This window comes from Maylandia zebra, linkage group LG5 (genome assembly GCF_041146795.1).
Source record: "Maylandia zebra isolate NMK-2024a linkage group LG5, Mzebra_GT3a, whole genome shotgun sequence".
Taxonomy (NCBI): Eukaryota; Metazoa; Chordata; class Actinopteri; order Cichliformes; family Cichlidae; genus Maylandia; species Maylandia zebra.
The window spans coordinates 25,726,337-25,750,846 of NC_135171.1; the positions used below are offsets into that span (position 1 = coordinate 25,726,337).

General features: G+C 44.5%; 1 protein-coding gene across 3 annotated transcripts in view; it reads left to right on the forward strand.

Annotated features, from left to right (window-relative positions):
- Positions 1-24,510, forward strand: part of foxj3 (forkhead box J3) — a 101,553-nt gene that overhangs the window by 73,224 nt on the left and 3,819 nt on the right. For 2 of the 3 annotated variants that reach the window (XM_023154953.3, XM_004548613.5), the window contains 9 exons: positions 6,963-7,037; positions 10,175-10,258; positions 11,783-11,884; positions 15,743-15,871; positions 17,767-17,941; positions 19,770-20,273; positions 21,614-21,715; positions 22,269-22,460; positions 24,322-24,423. In XM_023154953.3, the coding sequence (XP_023010721.1) occupies positions 6,963-7,037; positions 10,175-10,258; positions 11,783-11,884; positions 15,743-15,871; positions 17,767-17,941; positions 19,770-20,273; positions 21,614-21,715; positions 22,269-22,460; positions 24,322-24,423 (1,465 nt within the window). The remainder of the gene's footprint in view (positions 1-6,962; positions 7,038-10,174; positions 10,259-11,782; positions 11,885-15,742; positions 15,872-17,766; positions 17,942-19,769; positions 20,274-21,613; positions 21,716-22,268; positions 22,461-24,321; positions 24,424-24,510) is intronic. The other variant, XM_004548614.5, reaches the window with a different exon arrangement.

Sequence of the window (24,510 nt, forward strand, 5' to 3'; positions counted from 1 at the left end):
GAACTTAAGCGGCACCTCTTGTGCGGCAACAGAGGGGTAAGAGCAGCGTCTCCCTGCTGCCGGATCCCTTCCCCACTCGCAATCACAGCTAGGAGGGCTGAGGCTTCTTCCTCCTGGGCGTCGGGTCCCGTCGGGGGCCCGGGGGAGGGCCTTTGCCCCAGGCCGACTGGCGTGGAGCTCGGGCCGGAGTACGTGCTCTCGCCGGCGGCCCTCCCACTCCAGCAGTGGGCGCCGGTCTCTTGCCAGCTGTCAGAGGAGCGGCGGGCCTGTGAGAGCTAGCAGTGGGCTTGGGCTGGGGCTGGCGTCTGGGGATGATGTCGCGCAGAGCTTCCGTCTGCTTCTTCCTCAGATCGAATCTAGCCTGAATGGCTTCAAGTGAATGTCCGAATAACCCAGCCGCAGACACTGGTGCGTCCAGATACACAGCTCTGTCTCTATCAGGGACGTCGGAGAGGGTCAGCCACAGGTGCCTCTGCGCCACCACTGTCGAAGCCATCCCTCTGCCCAGGGAGAGCGCTGCACAGCGAGACGCACGGAGGATGTAATCCGTGGTGACTCTAACCTCGTTAAGAAGAGGTGACAGCGGGCTGTCCTCCGGAACCAGCGATCCAAGCTCCGCCAGGCACATTGCTTGGTACGTCTGGAGCATGGTGACGGAGCTCATGGCTCGAGCGGTGCCGGCCTGAGCCCGATAAATCTTCTCCAGCTGCGAGGCCGAGAATCTGCAGTGCTTGGACGGCAGAGTTGCGGGGCCACCGACACCATGGTTATGGGACGGGGCCAGATAAGCAGCCAGAGACGGCTCCATAGGGGGTGGGTTAGCTAAACCAGCTCCCTCGGCGCCGTCCAATTCCATGTACTGTCCATAGCCGGGCACAGTGACGCGGGTAGACAGAGGTTTGTCCCATGACGCTGTTAGCTCGCAGAGAAAGTCTGGGAACATGGGGAGGCAGTTTTTGGCCGTTGCGGGCTCCGGTGGAAGGAAAAAACCCGCAAACCGCGACGGCTTCCGAGCTGGTGGAGGAGAGGGCCAGTCCACCTGCAGCTTCTCAGCGGCACGGCGAAACAGGGAGAAAAGAGAGGTGTCATCGTGGCCGACCGGCGCAGCAGCGGCGGCATATTGGGTCGACAATGAGCTCTCCTGCTCATCCTCCGACAAACCATGGATGTCCAGGCCGATGTCCAGCACGTCATCGTCTTCCTGGGGAGCGCTGGCGGGCTTCAACCCAGGCTGAAGCCCGTCAGCGCTCCTGCATGGTTCCGGTCCGTCATCGGCTAACCCGTCAACGTATTCCATGTGGTCAGCCCAGCTAATCGCGGGGACATCGACCTGAAAATTTTCGTCTTCGGACTCGGACGAAGCCGGGGCTCCAGACTCGGAAAGAAGAGGGTCATGCCGTGCGACAGCCGAGCGTCCCAGCACTCTTTCCACAAACGTCACCCGTCTTTCCAGGGTCGAGCGTCGGAGCTGGCGACAAAACGCACAAGCTTCGGGCTCCGTCAACGCTCTCCTAGCGTGGACGATCCCCAGGCAGACAGGGCAGGCATCGTGCTGGTCGCTGTCGTGCAAAGAGAAACCACATCCCTGAGGACAGGGGCGAACAGAAGATTTCTGCTTTGCTCGCTTCGGTTTGGAGTCCATTCCCAAAACGCAAAGCGAAACGCTGCACAAGAAAAACTTGAAAATAGCGCTCCGCGGGCAGCCTACGCACCAGCTGGGCGGTGGAGGCTAACACCAACAGGGGCAGTTAAGCTAGGTTCAAGTTGGCAGACAACGGAGCTAACTAGCAGTAGCTAGCTAGCCCAACTCAGCAGAGGTGTTCTCAGCGAGGTGAAGAGCGTAAGAACTGAGGGATGACGGTGATGGCAGCGGCTATATGTGCGGGCGGGGCCTTGCGCGTGTCATCACACGTCATCTGCCGTAAAGGCGTGAATAAAGGTTTCTTCAGCCAGGACACGCGAGGGCGTGATATCCCATACTTATGTGTTGTACCGAGTGAATCGACTGAAAGGGAACCAGCTATTTCCCTCCCTCTTACAATTCATTCACCCACGAGATCGTATTTCTCTATTTCTGAACAGATCTGAAGCATCCATCTCAGCAATAGCTCAAGTCTTTTGTATTGGTTCGTCATTCAGACTTGGTAACAGGTCAGTCAGAGGTTGAGGTCCCATCTTTTTAGCGATAGTATTTGCAAGGGTGTTTGCTTTAGTTTGTCTGATTTGTCGTTGTCCTCTCCCTCTTCTGTACAGATGCTTCATACAAGATATTAAATGTGGCAATAGGCCTGAATAGTATTTTTACATGGCTATTTTTTTTCCTACTCTAAAAGCCCTGTGGTACATTCTGTCTTCTTTTTCATTGTTAATGTGAAAAGACATGTTGATTTCATACAAAATGGGATAAACTTAAAACTGGAAGGATGCTGGGAATGCGTAGGCAGTGTCACCTGAACTAACCTCTCCTTCCATTCAGCTTGAAACTGCCTGCTTTTACGTTTTCTCTGAAGACCTGCTCTTTTGTAAAAATGTAAATTGAACTCTGGAATGATTTTTTTATTTTTTATTGGGAATGTTTGCCTTTATGAGCAGCCACTGTGATGAAGGTCACTGTAATGTTTAACCACTGGCTCCTGACAACGTTTACCCCCGCTTATTTTCCCACAAACTGCAATGCTACAGAGAACACTTTGATCACAAAGGCAGCAAATCCAGCAGCATTTAAGTTTCTCTCCGATGGAGTTTAATCGAAACACTTTAAGAGCACCTCCAGGTCATCTCAGCTCTCACTTGGTCTCTGGAATGCTTCGGATAAACTTAGAAATGGGCTAATATGTCTTTGTTGTTAGTTGTGGGAAACAGAAGAATGGGCAGAGTGTTGGTTGGTTAGAGCCCACATACAATTCATTTTTCCCTTTTTTTTCCTCCCCCCTCCACTTTTGTTTTTTGTCTAAAAGCTCAAGTTATAGAAAGATGGTTTGAAACTAGTAAGGCCCATACAGTGGCATTGATTTATTGATGCTAGAGCACAGTGTGACTCTTCCTCTCTGTGTTCGTCCCTGTGTCATAACTGGTATGTGTGCATACGCATGTCTGTCCCAGCATGCCGAGTTCACTCCCTTGGGTCCCTGACCATGTGCGCGGGGTGGCTCCTCCTCCCCAGCTGTGAGGAGCAGGGCTCTGACATGGTCTGTCCCTTTAGCTCACTTTGAACGTTTGACATGCCGAGCGCAGAGGTCAGCCTGACCTACTTTCCCCTGGCGGTCCTTTCTGCTGAGCTGCAGCGCTCCTCAGCAGGGGGGACAGCGAGGGCGGCGCTGCTTACGCCTCCACTGCTGTCCTGGTGTGTTAAATCACCGCCATTTGTTAGGAGACACGTTCCTGTGTGTGTGTTGGGTTTTTGTTTTGTTTTTTTCTTTCTTTCTTAGGTGTGTAGGAGGCATCCCACATGCATGGACACACACACAGACACAGGTTTGTACTGAGGTTGGATATGAAGTGCTCTGTGGGGGCTGCAGGTAGATGCTGGGCAGCACTTGGGCAGGACCCCTGCAGTGAGCTCTGTCTGACTCACTTTGTGTACAACTGTTAACACCCTCTGACCTCTTCCACCTACTTTATTTCCCTCTGCTGTTGAGCCACTTATGTCTTTATACCAACTTATAGCCCACTGTCTAAAAGTAAAGACCTGCAGCTCAAACAGTGACATACTGTTTATATAGTTAGTGGTAATTGGCAGTAATTTTTCATCAGCCTGTTGTTGTCTTCCTCCCCACTCTCTCTTCCCATTAGCAAAGAAGCTATGATCTATCAAATACAGTGACTTTTGTCTTTTCTGTGTTTTTTGTTTAGCTTTTTCTTCTTGTGCTGTTGTAATATTATAACATCCCCCCTTTTGTTCCGATACCCCCTCACCTGCGTATGACCCGCAGCCTGGTGGTTTCTGCTTTAGACAAATGTGTCTAAAGCAGTTCATTAAAAATTAAACTTCTGATGTAACAGCAGGCTTTGAACACTTGACTGTATCAATGATTTAGGCCCAGTAGAAGGTCCTTAATGGATAAAGCCAACTTTCTGTGCGAGTCAGACTGCTTCTGGCTCCTTGGCATCAAAGTGACACACGCAAACACAGAAGCTGTGAAGGAAAAATGGTTTTAGGTACTTAAGGGTGTATGGCGTTGTAGAGCTTGCATCACACACGTCCCGGCTCACACTCTCCCCTGTTGGACATGTCTCTGGGTTTTAAAGTGGCATGGGCTGGCTAAGTGGGGAACTTCTTATGTGTTTGTCACCATCCACTATGCATGCGCATTGTTTTATTCATCCTGGCCAAAGTCAAAATATGAAAAGGCAAGCGACAAATTGCAACCAAAAGGGCAAGGCCTTTTATAACGGTGCTGTTGCTTAGAGGCTGTGCAGACAAGCTGGGCTGCGATGAGCACCTGAGAGGAAAAACAGTCATTCAGTAAAACCTCTGCTGGCCGTCAGGCTGCTCTCACTACTGCTCAGCGTACGTGGCAAGTTGGTCAAGTCTATGTGACTTTTTAGATCTGATTCTTAAGATTAGTTTTTCAAGCATCATATCAGTGCACGTTTGTGTAGCATGCAACTGGATTTCACTCAGACCACATAATGGGTCTGATCACAGTGAAACCCTGAATGCTTCTGCAAGTAGTTTTGAAAACCTGATAATGGCGTGACCACAAGATGCTGCGGTTTGAGAGGTTTTCATTAATTTATTCTGGTGTGTGAGAGCAGAACAGAATGATTGTCTTTTGTTTCCTGTAGTAAAAATGTTGTAAATTTAAGTTTTTGGCATGGAGTGATTTTAATAAACCATAAATTTGTCAAATATTCTGATTCCATTGTATACAGTTCATGATTTCTGTTTTATATGTTTCTGCAGTGAGTGTTTTTGGGTTCTGAGGTTCATGATTTAGATGGTTATTTTTTTGTGTGCCTGTTTTGGGAGGGAGAACACAGTTTTTACACTTGATAGTCTCTTGTTTCGAATTTTTCAGTCAACAGTGTTGCGTGCAAGTGTGGGACAGCCTTCCTGTGAATGATGTGTGTCTCTTATTACCATTGTGTTCTGTACTGTTGCTTTTTGTCTCGAGAGTTTCAGTTTTCCTTCAGGTATTTGGGTGATACTCCACCTTCACTCATATTTCACACACTGTCCTATAGGATTGCTCTTCTCTTCGCAAAGATGAACACCATCTTGAATTTGTCTCAGCTGTATTGAACCGAAAGACAATATGTGTCAGAATAGCTTCAGTGCAATCGTATTTTCTCCTGACCATCCTCATGCTCCGTTTGTTACAGTCAAATACTGTCAGTGAGACTTTTTCTTCCCCGTTTTTAGAAAAAGCAGTATGGGTACACGAAGCAGTCTTTTGGCCATATTTTAGTGAATCCAGGACTGCTTGGAATACGCTGTATGACCAGAGGTGGAGCAGAGAAGAGGATCATAATACTGTTGTGTTAAGAGAGTACCCTGCACATTTGTCCAATGAGATTTATTGTAAATACAGAAGATTTGTATGTCCTCATAAATTTGAAGTGCAGTGTGTAGTGCTACAGCACAAGCACTTAAAAAAAAAAGAAAGAAAAGAAAGAAGTCATAACTTTAAGTGTCAAGATGTAATCTGGAAAGTTCTCATTTAGCCTGTGGCACAGTAAGGGCTTTGACTCTGCTGTCCCGACTTAAGTGGGAAATTTATTCCTCCAGTGTAGGGTCAGAAAAGTGTTGAGCCTTGACTATGACTAGGGGATGTTTAACCACAGGGTCCTTGGCATATTGGACCAGCCAGTGGTGCAAAGGGAGCAGAGCTCAGCTCAGAGTTTACAGTGTGACCATGGCTCAGAGTCGTAAAGGAGCTTTTCTTGGCCTAAGGGCCAGGTCCGGACATCGCCTGTGGATGACACAAGGGCAGAATTATTTTCACTCCACTGACAGTTTCCCATGTATATTTTATTTTGGAGGAAACAAAAAAAAAAAAAAAAAGCATTAATCTTCTCCTGAATTGTACGGGCATTTCAGGATTATTTAACGAGCAGGATTGGCAGCATTACGACCAGCCTGCCATTATCATCCCTCCTGTGGTATAATTGCCTTTGGTGTTGAACAAGCAGCTCCTATCTTTTGCATTTAGGGGTCTTTCACTCTCTCTCTGCCTGTGCCCCCTCTCAGCTTATCTCCTGCATCCACTAAACTCATCAGAGAATCCTACAGCTTTTTAGTGTGACCATCTGTCAATACCACTCCATAAAGTGGAGTGGAGCAACGTGTGCATCCATTGGCTCTTATAAGCCCTCAGCTGGTTTGGCTCCAGCTGGATGTGAGGGCCTTACTGCTGGTGGTTAACCCAGGCCTGGAGCATCGCTCTCTAGCCCTTGTGGCTACTTCAGCCCACCTCGCCTCCCCTATCAGGCAGCTGGATGAACCTCCCTCTTCACCACTGTGGAGTAGCTTGTAACACTGTAATGAGTTAACTTTCAGAATGATCTACATAATTTATTTCCTGCCCCCACAGGAGCCCGCTGAAGCATTAATTAATATCAGGCACCGCTATCAGCAACCATCCCAGTGTGGGATTCCTTCTGGCTCCTATTTTTGGCGCCGGTGGAATTTGATATGTTGTGCAACCATAATGCAGTTTGTTGGACAGTGATGAAAGATAGTATGTCCTGGTGGTATTGTACATAAATTTGATCTCCTGCACATGAATCCAGACATGGTTGTGAGCCAGATCTAATGGCTTTGAAACAGCAGCAGGAGCGGTGACTAAACCTAAATGGTTCATAACAAGTTGCTTTTTGCCGCTACAAGTGATATTGCTCACATTTAGATATTTCAGACTTGTTAATGTGATCTGATTTCTATTTGTATTTTTTATTTCTTTATTTTTGATATGTTAACTCACCTCACATTTTTTCTCTCTCTCTGCTTCCCCCCACAGAACTCAATACGGCACAATCTGTCATTGAACAAGTGTTTTCTCAAAGTGCCTCGCTCCAAAGATGACCCAGGAAAGGTGAGACTTAAAAACATCAACTGGTAATTGCAGACACCTATGGTTGCATGTAATTGCAAGCCAAATAAATGCAATATTTAAAATTTTAAGCAAGTACCCTAGGTTCGCAGAACTCACTATTACAGCATTTTTCTGTTGTGTATCGTGCTATCTCTGGCAGAAAAATATTACCTTTGAATTCCTGCCAGGACTCTTGACAGTCTGGAAATGCATGGAATGCTCGTAATCTATTATGAACCTCCCACCCCCACATAACTGCATTTCAAATATAAGGGGAGGCTAGTTTTTTCTTTTCTTTTTTTTCCTACTTCTTCTTTTTTTATGTGCTGGCACAGACAACAGATGTGGGTGAGGAGAAGAAGCCAGACTGGTAGAGATGGGGCCATAACAGGGTACAAGTTAGGTCATTCCCAGAATCTGCCATCCATCAAGTATTTACTCCAAGTGAAGCTGAACCTACTGAGAGAAAAAACAAGAACTAAATCAGGCCTCTGCCTTTCACTTTTGTTTTCTGCAAGATTATTCATAAAAGGACCACCCGCACTTTCAGCTTCGTTCTCTTCACAATCTATCTCTCGCAACATCAACCTGATATGAAGCAATTGCTGATAAACTTTGTTGTTCATGAATAGCGAGCCTTTAGGCCAAAATGTATGTGATGGTGAGCATAGGTGTAGCCATATGTGGTATAACCTAGATCATCCTGGAAATGTCAGAGCGTGCGGTACATATGCTTAAAGAACCACACAAATAATTACACACACACACACACGCACATGAAGAGCTACGCCTAGCTGTGTAGAGGATGGGGACTGAATGCTAATTTCATGTTTTGCTGTAATCCTCTGATATTGACACTCCTGGGAGCTGCTCCACTAAATACAAAATAATCTATTGCTGTATGGATCCCATTCCAAATGCATGGCCAACATGCTCGCATCCTTAATGTTTAATTTGGAATTTTCCTCACTCCCTTCCCCCCGAAGACAACTTCAAAGGGGCGCTAGCCGCTCTTGATATGTTGCATCAATATTGTAATGTGGCAGGAATATGAGAACTGCTGGTTGGATGAGATAGGAGAGTCATGTCGCTCTGTGTCTGTCTCTGAGATGGTGTAAGAGATGACAGTTGTTGTTGTTGTACATGTGCACACACATGCGCGCGCACATACACACACACTGTGTCTACCTCAGAGGTAGAAATGTAGCCTGTGAAGGCTGCTGTTAGTAGTCTTCCTTTTAATTGGTCTTATGTCTCGGCCTGGAGTTGCAAGGATCGCCGCTGTACTTTCTTTGTTTGTCTTTCCTGTATGAAAGGGGAAGCAGGTGACATAATTTATGGTGATGTATGAAAATAAGCTGCGTCATTGAGGGGAAGAGAACAGGTAGTGTACCTGTGTTATCAGGATCTTGAAAAAAATCTTTACAGCTGCCTTTGTTTTATTGCTGCAGAAATAGTGTGGCTTTCCTCTGTTGTTGCCCCAGACTCCAAGGATACACTTCACTTGGCATTGCTACATTTTTCCTTTTTCTTTCTTTCTTTCTTTCTTTCTTTCTTTCTTTTTTTTTTTTTGTGCTGTATATTTGTGAATAATTTAATGACTCTTTATATGCTTTTTTCTTTTTTGCTGCCAAGTCTCTGGGGGTGGGTGTTGGAAAATGCAAAAACTCCCCTCCCATGAGGGTTAACTTAAAGTGTTGTTCCCCCCCTAATTAAGAGAAACACCACAGAGCTTGGCTTTCTTTGTGTGACACTTAATTTTGAAACATCTGTACCTGCCCATTTCAGCTCTCAGAAAGAGAGCAGTTACGTTTAGAGACTCTCTCATCTTTGCATATAACAAGGGTTTTGTTTTTTTTGTTTTTTTTAAAGCAGCCTGTATCTTGTGCTGATTGTGCTGTGAATCCCCCCCAGGAAAATACTAATTGACCCCAAAGCCTCACACTCATATGAAGAGTTATAATTTTAACCCCTGATGAATATAGACCAAGCCTGGATTTTTATTTTAACAGTCGCAGCAGCGATTTATGCAAAAATGGCAGATTTGCTAAATTTAACAAGAGCAGGCTATTGTGTATGCTGCATTATTGTATAGATACTTGAAATACAGTTGTTCCATGGCCTCTCCTGTTGTTTAGAGAATTTCTTATAGAAATATCAATTATTCTCTCTGCTAAGGAAGTAATTTTAAAGGTCCTGATCTCACTTTCTCTTGACAATTGAGATTTTATCGGGGGTCATATGAAATATTAAAAACAAATTCAGAACTCGCAGGGCCTTAGGGTAAAAATCTCATTTTTAACAACTGCAAGCAGCGTTGCTGTTGGCTTCGAGGAGGCACACCATTGAAAAATAAATTAAATGGGGCGAATGCAAAGATAAATAATGCAGCCTGGTTGTGGAATTACGAGCTGCAGCCCCAGAGCCAGCCCCAACTGTTCTCTCCTCGATTAGCCTTTTGTAGACCTTAGAAGAAAGCAACACGGCAGGGCTAGCGCTGCCTCCATTCCCGGGCTGAGGCAGGATCCTTCATCCTTGGCAGCAGCGCTCTGACTTCACTACCTGAGGCTGAGGAAGTACAGCTTCAGGAAAGGCTTAGCATTTCACCACCACCAGCTGCCCTCACCAGCCTCTCATTGAGGAGCAGCCTCAGAGGAGGAAAAGCCAAGGCTTTCTTGCTAACAAAGCCCACCCACACACCACTCAAACTCTTAACACATAGCTATCAACTCAAATAAAGGCTCGGGCTGATAGGACAGATTTTAACAGAGCGTATGAGGCCCAAGAGTTCTGAATATGCAGGTATATTTCAGTGCCAAAAATGTTTGTGATATCAGAGTGGAAATGTCTTAATCCTGATTTGTTTTTTCTTTCGTTTGTTTGTTTTCCTTTTTTCCCATTTTTAATTTGACTTTTTTCTTGACTTTAATGGATATTTGACATTTAAGAGGCGGGTTGTAAAGATGGGAATGACATGAAATTCTGGGGTGATGTGTGACAAGAGTCCCAAGCCATACTCAAACCATCAAAGTTGCGTGCTCTGTAACCATTCAGCAATGAATGCAGGGGAATTTCTGGGGTATCATGTGAGAAAGCAGTCTGTTTTATCATCTCACAGGCTTTTCTTCTGTCTGCAGGGCTCTTACTGGGCCATCGACACCAACCCAAAAGAGGATGCTTTGCCTACACGGCCAAAGAAGAGGCCGCGGTCTGGAGAGCGGGTGAGTCTGATAGGAGAAACTTAACATTCTCTGCAAGAATATGCATTTATTTAGATAGATAGATAGAAAGACACACACACCCTTCTCCTCCTTCATTCTTGTTAAAGCGTTAATATCTGTGTGGTTCAGTATATTTTTTTTGTGTCTTTACCTTGCATCTGCCTCAGTGTTGTTTTCCTTTTGCCCTTCTTTCTCTCCCACTTTCCCTTCACTCTTTCTCTAGCACTTGCAGACGTGCACACACACACACGCACACACACACACACACACACACACACACACACACACACACACACACACACACACACACACTCAGACTCAGTAGGAGTTCATATCCAGACTTTATGTAACTACCTCTTCATGCTGCTTCGCTAGCCTGTCATGAAGTGGGCTCCTTATTAATAAACTATGCCTCAGGCAACCATTACATACATTACATTTTGCACTCACTTTTTTTAACAAACATCAATTAATGCAGAACTGTGTGCAGCGGCTATTCTGAGCGGGAGCTTTTGTCTTTAATTATGCATGAGCTTCATCCGCCCGTTAACGTACGGCTGTACAGGTTTTTACTGAGCTGCTCAGATTGACCTGGCCCTTGGGCATCCCAACACAGGGGGCTCTCGTCTCTTCCTTCTCCACAATGTGGCTGACCAGAGGCTACGATGAAGAGAAATTCCCCAAGCTGGCGAGGGAGACTCATATATACACACACACACACACACACACACACACACACACACACACACACACACTGTTGTCTCTACCAGACACAAACACATAGACTCCATTAATCTTAAAATGCTGTTTATGTAGTTGCCTCACGGCATCCAAATACTATCAGATTCATTCAACAAACTGTGGTATTGCAGGTGTGTGATCTTAGATACACAAAGCGTGCCTTGTTTTTAGTGTTTTTAGTACCTTTGTTTTTTGAGTGTGACACAAAAGCACGCACAAAGCGAAGAGGACTCTGTTTTCTGTAGGACACGTTTACTGCCCCCCTCCTCCCCCACCCCCCCAGACCCTGCCTGTCTACAAAGCTTCCTTGAAGGGTCTCACACAGTGAAATTGAGAGTTTGTGAAATCTCATTTATGTTTAGCATGAATTTGTAGCCATTCCTCTTACAGTAAGCAGTTTTGGGAGACAGCCACAGTAGAGTTATCTCTCACAACAGTGTACCTATACTGCAAGACAAGGGGGTTGCACGTGTGCATCAATATGGTATGTGTTTGGGTGGGAGGTGACGGTGGGGTTTGGGGTTTCAGACCTATTTTCTTTTTAGTTTTTTTTTTTTTAAAGTCCTAAATCAAGTTGTGTCTCTGATGTATCATAGAAGCAGCTCTGTTTGTTTTTTTGTTTTCAGATCTTGCAGATGGATATGAATGTGATAGCAGCATGAAATTTGTTACCAGCTTTAATACAGGTTGCTCCTGCAGTAGTGGGATCTCGTGTGTTTAATAATTGGATTACGTTGACTTCTTTTTTGTTCTGCCTCCACTCCCTGCCCCCAACCCCCACAGGCTTCCACGCCGTACAGCCTAGAGTCAGAGTCTTTGGGGATGGAGTGTATGATCTCTGGAAGTGCCTCTCCAACGCTGGCAATCAACACTGTGACTAACAAGGTACTACAGCCAGCAATCCAGCCTCCAGCTCCAACACACACCTGGCTACACGGCTGCACCCTGACCCCACCCACTTCTCCAACCACCTACAGCACTATTCCCCACAGAGACAGGAGCACTTTTGTGAAGGGGAGATGCAGGCGCGCACACACACACTTTCACACGAGCATATGCTCATGTGCCTAAAGCTTCTCTTCATCACAACCCACACCAAAATACACAACTATGTGCCCTGCTGTACCTTTTTCCTCTACAACAACAGGCAGCAGGCTCTTGTTATCTTTAGTGCGGAAATATGATGCTCACACTGGTGCTTGCCTTTGCAACCTGATAGACTTGCACACAGTCTTGTGCACATTTGGAAACAGAATACTCCACATGCTATTTGGGGTTTCCGTATTCACACCTGTAGTGCAGGTTGACGCCCGAAAAGTTGTTTTCTCACCGAGTGACCACTCTACAGGTGACCACCCCGGCTGCTGGCTCTGTCTGCTCTCCGTGGCTTTTCTTTTTCTTTTCTTTTCTTTTCTTTTCCTTTTTTTTTTTTTTTTTTAAGCATCCGTGAAAACATGGAAACACTTGTACATCATAGCGCAAAGCTACAGGGACTGCTAGCTGTTAGCTCTGAGTGTGCTGCTCACTCTGAAATTTAAATAGGCTTTTTAACCTTAAGCTCTCATCCTCTGAGCCCAGTGGGGGCAGCTCTCAGGAGTACTTTTAAAAAGCCTACAAGAGTCGCTTATTTCCTGCAAGCATTACAAAAAAGTATGGTTTAACGTGAACGGGGTGTTCACAGAAAAGATGAGTTAGTGCTTGTATGACAGAGGCTCTTGCGTTTCAAGTTAAAGGCAAGAGTCTGAGCATATTTCTGCGTGTGTTGTAATTTTTATGCATGCACATTTATGTTACAAAGCGTTTCTGCTTGTTTTGAGGAGCATGTCGGTGACAACTACCTAGGGGCTGTTTCTGTAGCAGATAGATTCATTGGCCAAAGTGTGGAGACAGATGACCCTTTTCCTGTTTGAGTACTACAGACAAGCACTTTCCACCGATCTCCACCACCAGCCGCTGCATAATAAGGCCCTAATGTTAAGAGCTGACAGTTAAGTCTGGATCCCTGCCATTGAATACCTCCAGCTAAATAACTTAGACGAGTAATAACCGACATGCATAAAAATGACACCCAAAAAACCCCATCAGCTGAGCAATTTCAAGCCAGTTTTGTCTTCTTTTGTTCATTTGATTGTGACAAAAAGTGTTATGGCAGTAAAGCGAGCAGAAGACAAAGTGGAATAGCAACAGATCTGAGGTCTGATGTCCTCAGAGAGAGCTTGTTTCTCACTGTCTTACACTGTAAACACACAACAGGCCACGCCTCTTTCGGTGCTGCATGCCAAGCCACAGGAATTCCCTCTTTTTTTTTCCTCCTCTCTCTCTCTTTCTATTCTAGTCTCTCTCCCTCATATTCCCGCCTTCTCGCATAGACCAATGGGAGAAGCTGGCAGGACGACTACTGAACCAGCAAGAATCTTCTGTCTAGCATTCCTCACACGATTGTACTCCCTCTCCTCTCACTTTGGTGTCTTTCTCACGCAGACTCAGACTTTTCTTTGCCCCCCACCAAAGATTGTGTTCTGAGATTATCCTAAACACTGGCATTAAAGTTACAAAACTTTGGCACTAATGTGTGGATGATCGAGAGGGGGCAAGGACAGATTGTTGGAAATATGCTTGCTAATGAATAGTTGTTCTTCTCCTCTCATCTCCTTCATGCATCTCATACCCTTTTTGTGTCTCTTCCGCTGTCACCTTGTGTCTGTGCGATCATGCATGCGGGGATTGTGCCGAACATTGGCTGGCATTGTTGGAGACACCTGGGCTTTGATTTCATAATCCATGTCTCATGCACCAGATTAGGCCCCCATGTAAAAGACACCTCTGGCTTTTTACTTAATTCACTGCTAAGAATAGAACTCTGACTCGCTTGCCTGCTAGCTGTACACAGTTTTTACTGTGGAGCTGCTCCTGCCTGTATGAACACGCTTGCCTCGGCCTCTGTGTGTTTATGTGTGTTGTTCTACCTTTGTGCACGTCCGTTGCTGTAGCAATGTATGTCTATTATATGTTACATGCTTCTATGTATGTGGGTGAGACGCGACTGGGTGTTAGCCTGCGACGGTGCGTGTTTGAGTAGGCATCTTCACTCAGGACTTGGTGTTGGGTGGGGATGGGGGTTCTGGGTAAACCACAGAGCACTGAGGTTTTTGAAATCATCACACTTTATGGTTGAATGGTGTAAAAATAGATTGTGGTGAGAGACTTAAGGCTAAAAGCTTGTTTTATGACTTCATTACACATAACATTTATATATCTGTGGCACGCTGTTTTTGATTAGCATTGTAGGGCTGAGTTTGTAGACGTGCTTAAGCCTTCAGTCTTAGCTGCTCATTGAGTTCCCTTTTGCGCTAATGAACGCTGGAGCCAGGCCCACACTGAGTGGAAGAAGGCTAGAGTTGCCTAATGAGCTTCTTTTACCACCCCCCTGTTGTCCTCTTCCTCTGCATCACCCCTCTTCCTCAAACAGTGTTCTCTGGATTCAGCATTTGCGCTGTTCAGTTGTGTTGTTTTTTTTTTTAAATTGCACTATTTCTATCTCATTCTATCAGTGCAGAAGCCAAGCTCCATATTAAAGGCTTAATATGATCTGAAGCTCTTGCTCTGTGCTCTGGATTCGCACCAACATATTAGTCAGCCGGCCAATCAGTCAGAGAAGAGAAGACTGGTCAGGGCTGCCTGAATTTCCTCACCTCCTTGGGGCCGCTGTGGTGCCACGCTGTGGCTCAACAGAAAGACAAGAGGCTTCAGTCCATTACTGCTGCTACTGAGAGGCAGGGTGCTGGACAAGCCGGGCCAATCTGCCTGCCTGAAGGCTACTACAACTGCTGTTTCATTGTGCTCAGCACAGAGCCCACTCTGTTGAGCAGCAGTGATGAGCAGAAGCCACCATGCTGCACTCACACATGGACAGGCACACACAAATCTGAGAATGCCATGCCTTCTTCCACTGCAACACCACCAGCGCGTTACTGCCATTCTTTTCTCACCAAACAAAACTCAGCACATGGGATGGTCTCTGTGGGTGTCATTATATTCATTATCTGGATTATTCTTCTTACTACTGTCTTAATTGTCTGACGGCACACTTTATTTGGGGAATGGCGGGAGGACTAAACCTTGTTAGACAATAATTAAGATTGTCGTCCTGAAGTGCCTCGGCTAGTTTCGCTCCTACATTGAAAGGTCAGTGTCTCGGCTGCACTGAAATCCTTTGTTAGCTGTCCCAAACGGATTTGCGCTTGGTGAGCAGATGTGGCTGACATCGCCAGTAGCATGACCTTTAGTGATGGGAATGTCTCAGCTGTCTCCAGACCCCTTAACACATTCAGATGGAACCCCTTAGTGACTGCGGAGGGTGTTGAGCAGCACCCTCTCTCTCTCTCTCTCTCTCTCTCTCTCTCTTCTCACTCACTCACTCACTCACTCACTCACTCACTCACTCACTCACTCACTCACTCACACACACACACACACACACACACACACACACGCAGTAAAGCGAAAAACTATTCTGCAATTATGACATGCTGTTGCATGCAGCACACACACATCTCCTGGCTTCACATTCCCACTGCTAATATCATTAAACTGCACACCAACATTACCTGTAACACCAATTTTCTTCCAGGAATGCTGATGTACGAGTGCATTTATTTGTGTGGTTGGGTTTTTTTTCTTTTTTTTTTCTTTTTTTTTTTTTTTTAAGACATCAAGGCTAATGCACATGTGTATGCGTTTCAGGTGGCGTTGTACAACACAGACCAGGAAGGGAGTGATAGTCCAAGAAGCAGCCTTAACAACAGCCTGTCTGATCAGAGTCTGGCCTCCGTCAATCTCAACAGCGTGGGCAGTGTGCACAGCTATACACCGGTAAGAACTAGGATGAATGTTGTTGAGTGAATTGTCATTTTTATGGATTCAGCACTCTAAACATAATCTTAAATGTTCTCTTGATTGCAAAGTTTAACTTTCACATTGACTAATTTAGAAAGGCACTAAAGATAGACAAGCTCTACCTCCCCTCCTAAAAACCCCCAACAAAAAACATGAAACATCAAAAGTTAATGAGACCTGGGTTGGTTGATTCAAACAGCCATAAAACAAGAGGAAACACCCTCACCTGCAGCAGTGTATTTTAAAAAAAAAAAGAGCTTTGGAAAAATACAGCAGCAGTTTTATTCCCTGCACTGTACAGTCTCAGGAAATGCATTTTTCTTCTGATCACCAAACACCTGCAACAAAAGAATGGGTTGCTACCCTCTCCCTGAGCCAGTCAGGCTTGATACAGATTTGACGTGGGCCGCGTCTTATTGAGGTTGACCTAAGCGGTGCCATAAAGACCTCAGGTTTATTTGCAGCAATTAATCTGCATCGTTCATGGGAACAAAGAAAAAACAATAAAGGTGCCAGGGCAGGTTGTTCCTGCTGTTCTGCAAAGAGTCAATAGTGTAGAACAGTGGGATTTTTTTTTGTTTGTTTCTGGCTCTTACTGAATATTTGTAACAGGATATTTATATAAATTTGGTGTAATTGTTGTTTTTTGAGCACTAAGCACTTACAGCCAAATGATAAATTGTCATTGTGTTCATATTTTTCCAAGCCGTAGGAGAGCCACAGTCGCTAAATGAATGAAAATGAAACACTGCCAGGCTTAGAAAGTGTACTGTATCCCATATTTTATCTGCTCAGAAAGTCCCTGGAGTCTTTCTTCAGAGGAGCCAGCCGTAGACGGTAATAGACCGAGGTTCAGGGTGGACATGAGCTGGAGTACAACATCAGGAAGGGGGTTAAGGGAAACAGAGAAAAATGTGCACACTCCTGGAACCCAGACAAAGAGAAGTGCTTCCTCTGATGTCCTCCCACCAGAGATGCCCCCTCTTTGGTGTGGTCCTCCTGCATCCTAGAGCGCTCCGTGCTCCAGGCGCTGGGCATCGATCGGCTCAGCCTGATGGATGTGCTCGCTCTCTCTTCTCTGTCTCTCTCTCACTCTCACACACAGCCAAAGCAGCAGCTCGCAGTAAACACTCCGGCTTTATTATCACCTCTTCACTCTTAGCCTTGCCAGTCTGTGAGCCATGCGCTTCAGCAGCGTGCCCACATATTGGAAGAGGAAGATGTTATGATCAAAAATTGGACGTGAACTCTCTTGTAGTGCTAGCCCACAGTGGTAACAGGTCAGGTCCTACTTTGTGAAATAACCATGGTTTTGTGTTGCTGCACTTGCTGTGGTGAATCTCATAGATAAATTCTTAGCTGGAGGGGACGCTGCTTGCCGTCTCACACCCAGGGGCAGTGCATAACATTGACTGCCCACACAAATACATGGATAAAATGGCTGCTTATTTGTACAAGGTATTGCTATTGATTTTGTTTTAAATACATTTTGCTTAGCCACCTGAGTATTGGCTTTGTGTCCATTCGAGTTGCTCTCTTAATGTTGTGTGAGCCAAGGCGGTAAGCACTGACCTAGATTGTTGTGCTTCGCGTAATTGTTCTTTATATGTAACATGACTGACACCCTTTCAGGCGGAAATAGACATTGTAGCCGTCACTCCTCAGAACAATTAAACCATGCATGTGTTTGAGAACTGCTTTATATTTGATGCGGTTCCTTGATAAGGTGAGCATGGTGTGGGTATCTTTGAAAAGTACAGGTGCTCCTCTACAGTAATCCCTGTAGCTTATACCTTAACCAGTGAAACATCAAACAAAGTGTTGGTCACTTTTGTAACTCTTTGCTGTCGTTACTCTCTTCATTTGTCCAGGTGACCAGTCACCCAGAGCCTGTGTCCCAGTCTATGAGCCTCCAGCAGCCTCCCCAGTCCCAGTATAACATGCCAGACAGGGACAAGCAGCTCTTGTTCTCAGAATTTGAAGATCTCAGTGCCTCCTTCCGCAGCCTTTACAAGTCTGTTTTTGAGCAGTCCTTCAGCCAACAAGGTAAGTGGGCTCACGGGAGCATCAAGTGGAAACCTAATAGAGGGCCTAAGCTTCAATCATCAAGGAACAGGATGATTCTCAGAACGATTTTCCTAATGCGGGTTTGTTCTTAACAGCTGGGGCTATAGAGAGTCTTTAGGCACTAATGAGGTTTACAAAGAATTGAGCAGGTTTTCAAACAGGCTGACGAGCCTATAGTGGAAATCTATACTGAGTATTTTCACGATCTTCTGCCAGAGAAAATGTAAAAACCACCTCATTTAATATACAAAAGCAGAGTCTGAGAGTCTGTGTATTTCATTAACCGACGCAGGCTTAATTCTCCACGCGTTTCTTCACGTTAGACAAATGCTGTCTGCATCTTGTCACATGTCAAGTTTTTCACGTAGGGTATGTTTCATCAGATGAGTGGAAGAGGTTGCAGGCAGCTTAAGGCCTCAGTAAATCTGTTGGATTTGAGGTTCATTTGTCATAATGATGGGGAATTTGTATCATATAATACACGGTGTTGGATAGAGCACAGCTTTCCAAAGGGCTGTGAGTCCCTGCAGAACAAAAAGCAGTTTTGCTTGTAATCTGATTGACTGATAAACATGGAGCACTTGACAAGCGAGTTATGAGCAAAGTCGACTGAGCTTTCTGTGTATAACCTACTTTCACAAATCAAATGCATTTCATGCTAATGTTTTCAAAGAGTTCCTCTCCTTTAATCTATCATCTATGTTTCATTAGTTGAAAGTTGTAACCTTTTTTTATGTGCATAAAAGTGAAATCTCTTAGTCAGACAAGCTCTAGCAATTAAAAAGCGTAAATAATCGAGCTAGAGGATTTCACACTCTGCCGCTGTAGACAGTGAGCTAATTCACTGGCTTTGATAATAGGTAATGAGCTCGCATTATTATTCTGGTGCCGCGTTAATTGCTTTCTGTATTTCCCTCGTTGGACAATGGGCTTTCTGTGCCGATAAGAGATGCACCTTTGTCACCCCTGCAGTGAGTGTTACGTGCCGATTGTGGAGGTGCAGGGCTGGAGTCAGCTCTAAAAGCACTCCAGTGAAATAGGTTTACTGTGCCAAAGCTGTGAAGGACAGTGCCTCTTACGACCACTCCCCGGCACTCAGATGATTGCAGTTGGGTGTGCAGATGTTCATGCTCCAGTCATGTCTGCGCAGCAGCACGATGAATCTGTCAAAGATGGCGTAGCTGGAGAAGAGTGTCGACGGCAACTCGAGACAGCGAACCTTAGAATCAAAACTGGTGCTGAGTCATTCCCTGACACGATAAAATGGCAGCTGGCCTGTCTCACTACTTAAATACAGGAGGCCCCTGTCCCATTACTGTCAGATGCTAAGACTGATGACCTGAAGTAGATGTTTAAACATGTGTTGGCTCCCGACTCTTATTTGTGTTTCTGCTTAAGTGCCTTAAATGCATTCGATCCTTCAACCATGCGAGTGCATTTGTTTGGAAAATTAGTAGCAGCTGGAGCTACGGCTAAATATAGTTTCATTATAAATTAATTTTCCATTATTTTTAGATTTAGTGATTCCCAGGGGCCAGGGTAATGTCTACAAATTGCTTTTTGCTGTAATAGAAAATGGTGCAAAATCTAAACGTGGTGATGAGAAACATATAAAAGCAACACATCCTCAAAAGTGAGAAGCTGAAACAAGTACCTAAGTAAAAAGTCAAATTATATTGAGTTAGTTGTTGAATAATTTTTCATAATTTTCCTTGTTCCTGCACTGATTGTCTTTGTTTTATTGTAAATACAATTAAAAATTAATTGTGTTAATAATTCTTTACTTTATTGATGTTTTATTTTTCAGGTCTGATGGGCATACCGGCAGATTCCTCCCAGCAGACCCACACCTCCTGCTCCTATCAGCACTCCCCCAGTGGCACCATTAGCTCTCAGAACAGCCTCTCAAACAACCAGTCTAACAGCCACCCTAACAGCCACTCCACCAACAGTGGTCAGGTTCCCCTGTCCCATCCTGCCCAAGCCCACCCTGGCCACGGCTCGCCCCATGCGCAGCACCTCTCGCAGCACGGGGGCCCTCACAACCAACACAGCCAACACGCTCAGCACAGCCAACACAGTCAGCACCCACAGCACCAACAGCACTCCCAGCATCCCCAGCATGCTGCGCACTCCCAGCACGGGCAGCATCCATCGCAGCACCAGTCCCACAGCCAGCACCCGCAGCAACACACGCCACACCCCTCTCAACACACACAGCACAGCCAGCACCCTTCTCAACATGGACAGCAGCACCAGAGCCTCTCCCACCAGCCCCATCCTACCCAGCAACAAATGGCCTGCAACACAGGTAAGGCCCTCTGTCTGTCACTTGTCTGTGGACCCAGCGTCGCCTCGTGTTGTTCACTCTTCATCCTGTCCATCACGCAAACCACATGTAAAGCAAAGACACCGTGCTCACAGCTGAATTGGATTTCTTATCGGTTCTCTTTTTTTTGTGTGTGTGTGTAATAAAGCACTGAGAAATTGTTTTAGATGCTGAAGACTAAAATCATCTCCTGATTTATTATCTGTGCTGTTGAGAACAAAGCAGTGCTGAAGCCGCTGATTTCTGCAGCCTGTCCAGTCACCTGGCACCTCCTAGTGGCCACACCACAGCACTGAACTGTTTAACACCCCAAAAAAGGGGGTTTTATATTTGGCATTGACTTCTTATTCATTTTTCAGAAAAAGACTGCCAGCAAAACCATAAATGTGACTAAAATGACCTGACCTTTATGTGTAGACATTATTGTTGTTGTCAGGAAATAATGGCTTGCCATCGCCAGACAAAAGCTGTTTTCACACAATGCACCCTTCAACCTTTTTTCGACATTACCCAACAGAGCTCCTTTTAAGACTGCAAATGTCCAATGCAGTCTGATCAGACATTAAATGATCTTTTTTGTATGTATTTTTGGAGCGTAGTGGAGAGAAAACAGGAAAACTGGGAGAAAGGTAAAAAATGGCTACGGGGCAGATGCAAACCTGGGCTTCTGCATTAACCTTTTAGCAAACTGATCACATGCTCAACCCTGTGAGCTTAACCTACACCCCAGACATTAAATAGTCTTTAACCTGCTATCTCTTTATTACAATATCGCTGTGAGCCCGGAGGGAGTAGTTATCCTGAAAATCCTGAGCAAGAGGGTCATCATGTGTGCTCCCTCACTGTAGCCTTTACCCAGGCCACACCCTGTCCTAAACCAAACAATGAGACTCTCCTTATGTGTACTCAGACAGCTGCTCAAATCGCGTTCTTCCGATACTGTCCAGAGTTCATGTGTGAAAACGGCTCAGTCCCCAAAATGTACAGTTGTAACTGTTACCTCACATTTGAGGTTTAAATTCCTCTTAGCTGGATAAAACTACAACAGATGAGCACTAAAATGTGTCATGTACAGACAGAGATTTCAGTCCTCATACCACATGGGTCCATATTAAATGGGTTGCAACTGGCCCTACTCGGTGAGGGGGAAACTCCATTTGAACCAGAAGGGGAGGCAGACACGTTCTGCCAGAGCAAGTGCTTCTACAATTATGACTGAAACTGTATTTGTCCCTGGCGTGAACTTGGCATTGGAACCAAAATCACATGACTTTGATCTCTTACCTTGTAATGTTACACATAGTATGCTGTGTGTGTTGCAGGTTTACTGTCTGACTGGTACCCAAATCTGGATGCACTGAAAGAAAGCTGTCGTATTGCTAGCAGCTATAACTGGGCTGATGTCGACCTTTCACCTTACCAAGGTGCGGTTTGGTCACTACAAGTAGATCTCAATCCATTTGCAGTTATTAAATTTGATAAGTGAAGAATTTATAAAAACCTTTTGCTGTCAGATTTACCTCCTGTCTAACATGTATGCAGTCAGAAGATTTAAAGCTAGAAGCTGACAGTACAGTAATGCCCCAGCTTTTGATTGAGTGCTCAAATGTTGACTCTGTGGAGTTGATTACCAGTTTAATTAAACTGAGCTCTTCAATTAAATAACACTGCCTTCAAGTTTAATTACCAAAACACCAAGCTCAGCAGGTCAGTTTATCCAATTACAGTCTAGGATTGCAAGGTAGGATGTTTTTAAATATCACCCACTGAAGGTTACTGACATAATGAATATATATTGCAGCAAAGTTTTTGCTACTTGTTTGTAAATTAGTTTGTCATTTACTAAAATTTATATTCTGTGGAAAGTCAACTGGAGCGGTTTCACACATTTCATTGTCACAAAATTTTATTTTAAGTCAGTTAAGTCCAGCACCACCTGCTTCTCGTGTGCTAAAATGTATGTTTTATCTTCCCAAGGACTGAGAGAGAGCATGAGACAAGCAGAGTTGAACAACTGGTCTCTGGAACCCACCCAAATCGCAGACCTCTGCTCATCCATCAACCAGTTTTTTGCCCGCACTGGTGTGATCCAGCCACAGGGGGAAGTGCAGCCTCCCGTTTGCCATGGCTCCATGCACACCAACAAACCCAGCCAGCACCTCAACGCAGGTTAAACAGCTGATTCTTAACCTTTCAGCCCTAATCAGAGATCATTGTTGTCGTGTAAATGTGCATGTTTGTGGGTCTGAAATGACTATCGACTCAAAAAGAGTAATCTGTATGTTTCCTTTGATTGGAAATCCAGTAATCTGTGTAATGAAAGATTCATCCAATTATATTTTGACCCTTTTCCTTGATTAGTTTAGTTTGTATTTCATTATACAGTATATGAATGCTTAATTGCTTAAACATCAGCTTTCATGAGGAAGTCTTTTTGCCGTTGCACATTAACAATTGTTTATCTGGAAGATTTTTTCCTCCTTCCAAGTCAATCTCACAAACAGTTTGCCTGTCTTTAAGGACAAATATAGATTTGTTAGCTATGAAGCACTGGTTTCTACACCAATAATAAATATAACTTGACCTTAGAGAGCAAATAATTCACAAATGGATAAAAGTACCAACACTGGCACTAAACTAGGAGAGTGCGAACACTACCCAACCTTATGAACTTTATAGTGTAGTTACATTTAGTTGCATGAGTTATAATAATAACGATGATAATAATAGCAATAATAATAATAATAGCAAGCAGCTTGGCTGCACAGTGGTGCATCAGATGTCTCACAGTAAGAAGGTTCTGTGTTTGTACCTGTCAGAGGACACGCTTGTCAGTTTAATTGGTGATTTTAAAGTGGCTGCTGGTCTAATGATAAATGGTTATGTTTCCCCGTGTTAGCCTGTTAAAAAAAGACACTGTGCCAGGATGAGCGAGGTTAGCCAGGGGTGAAGAAGTCTTCATGCATGGAATAAATTGTCACTGTATCAATCCTAAATGTCTAGACTTAGTTGAATAAGGAGAGATTGTCTGGAAGAATTGATGATTTATTGAGATATATACATTTTGATTAATAAGCTATTTGGCGATTAGACTCCGATGAGCAGAAATGAGTCCCAGCATGGATAGAAACTGGGATGGGAGGCTTGGATGGGGCTTTGAATGACCAGGCTGAGGCGGGTATCATGAAAGAGTCTGAAAGGAAGAATGACAGACGAACACTGAGATTTAACTGGTCGATGGCAGCAGATGGCTGTCTTTCCCTGTTTCTTCCTGTTAAATGGGAGTTCTTTCTTCCCAATATCGTCAAGTGCTTGCTCAAAGGGGGTCCTTCAATTGTTTGGGCTTTTGGTCTTTTATTGTATGGACTTTACCTTACAATATAAAGTGTCTTTAGGAACTCTATAAAAAAAACTGAATGAATTTTGAACCAACTGATTGGTTCAGAGCGCAGAAAAGAAAATGATTGGAGTATTGGGAAGGAGGAAATGACCTAAAGAATAGAGTAGGAAACACTCAGGAAAATCAGGCAGATGAGTGAATACAGATCTTCTTTATTGAACATGTGTGTAAGCTTGATTTGTGTTCCTCATAGTGCTATCAGAGGAGTAAAACAGTAATTCCTCAACCTACCTGCACAATGCTGTGTAGTTTAAAATGTAGTTTTACTTGAAACAAAGAAGCTCTGATAAAGTTTTAAGTTGTAAATTTTAATTATTTATTGTCAAAGTTCCTGAAATTTACCCACAATTTAAATTTTGTGGTAAAATTACTGTTTCCTAAAACAGAAATGGTGGCCAAACTGGAACATTTTGAAAGTGGCTACTGAGGATTTTCAAAATAATAGGTCCTGAGTGGCAAACATGCACATTTTGGTGCCTGTGTCCACTCAGTGTTCATTCTCTCCTTATTTTATATGACTAATTTTAGTGGCCTGAACAGATAAGAAGATAAAACAAAGGTTATTTGTCAGCAAAGGTGTTTTCCATCTGGTTTAAAAGATCTTTTAATTAAAGTTTCCATTTTTCTCAGCAGGAAACCTGTACATGGACTCCAGACAAAGTATGTCCATGATGGTTCCTCCAGCATATCCCCACATGCCCCCTATGAGCAGTGCAGGACCCACTATGACAGGTGACATATAGCCACAGCAGAAGCATGGATGAAATTATTCTTCATAACAGTTTTCTTACCTCAGTTTGAATGTTTTGGGTTTTGTTT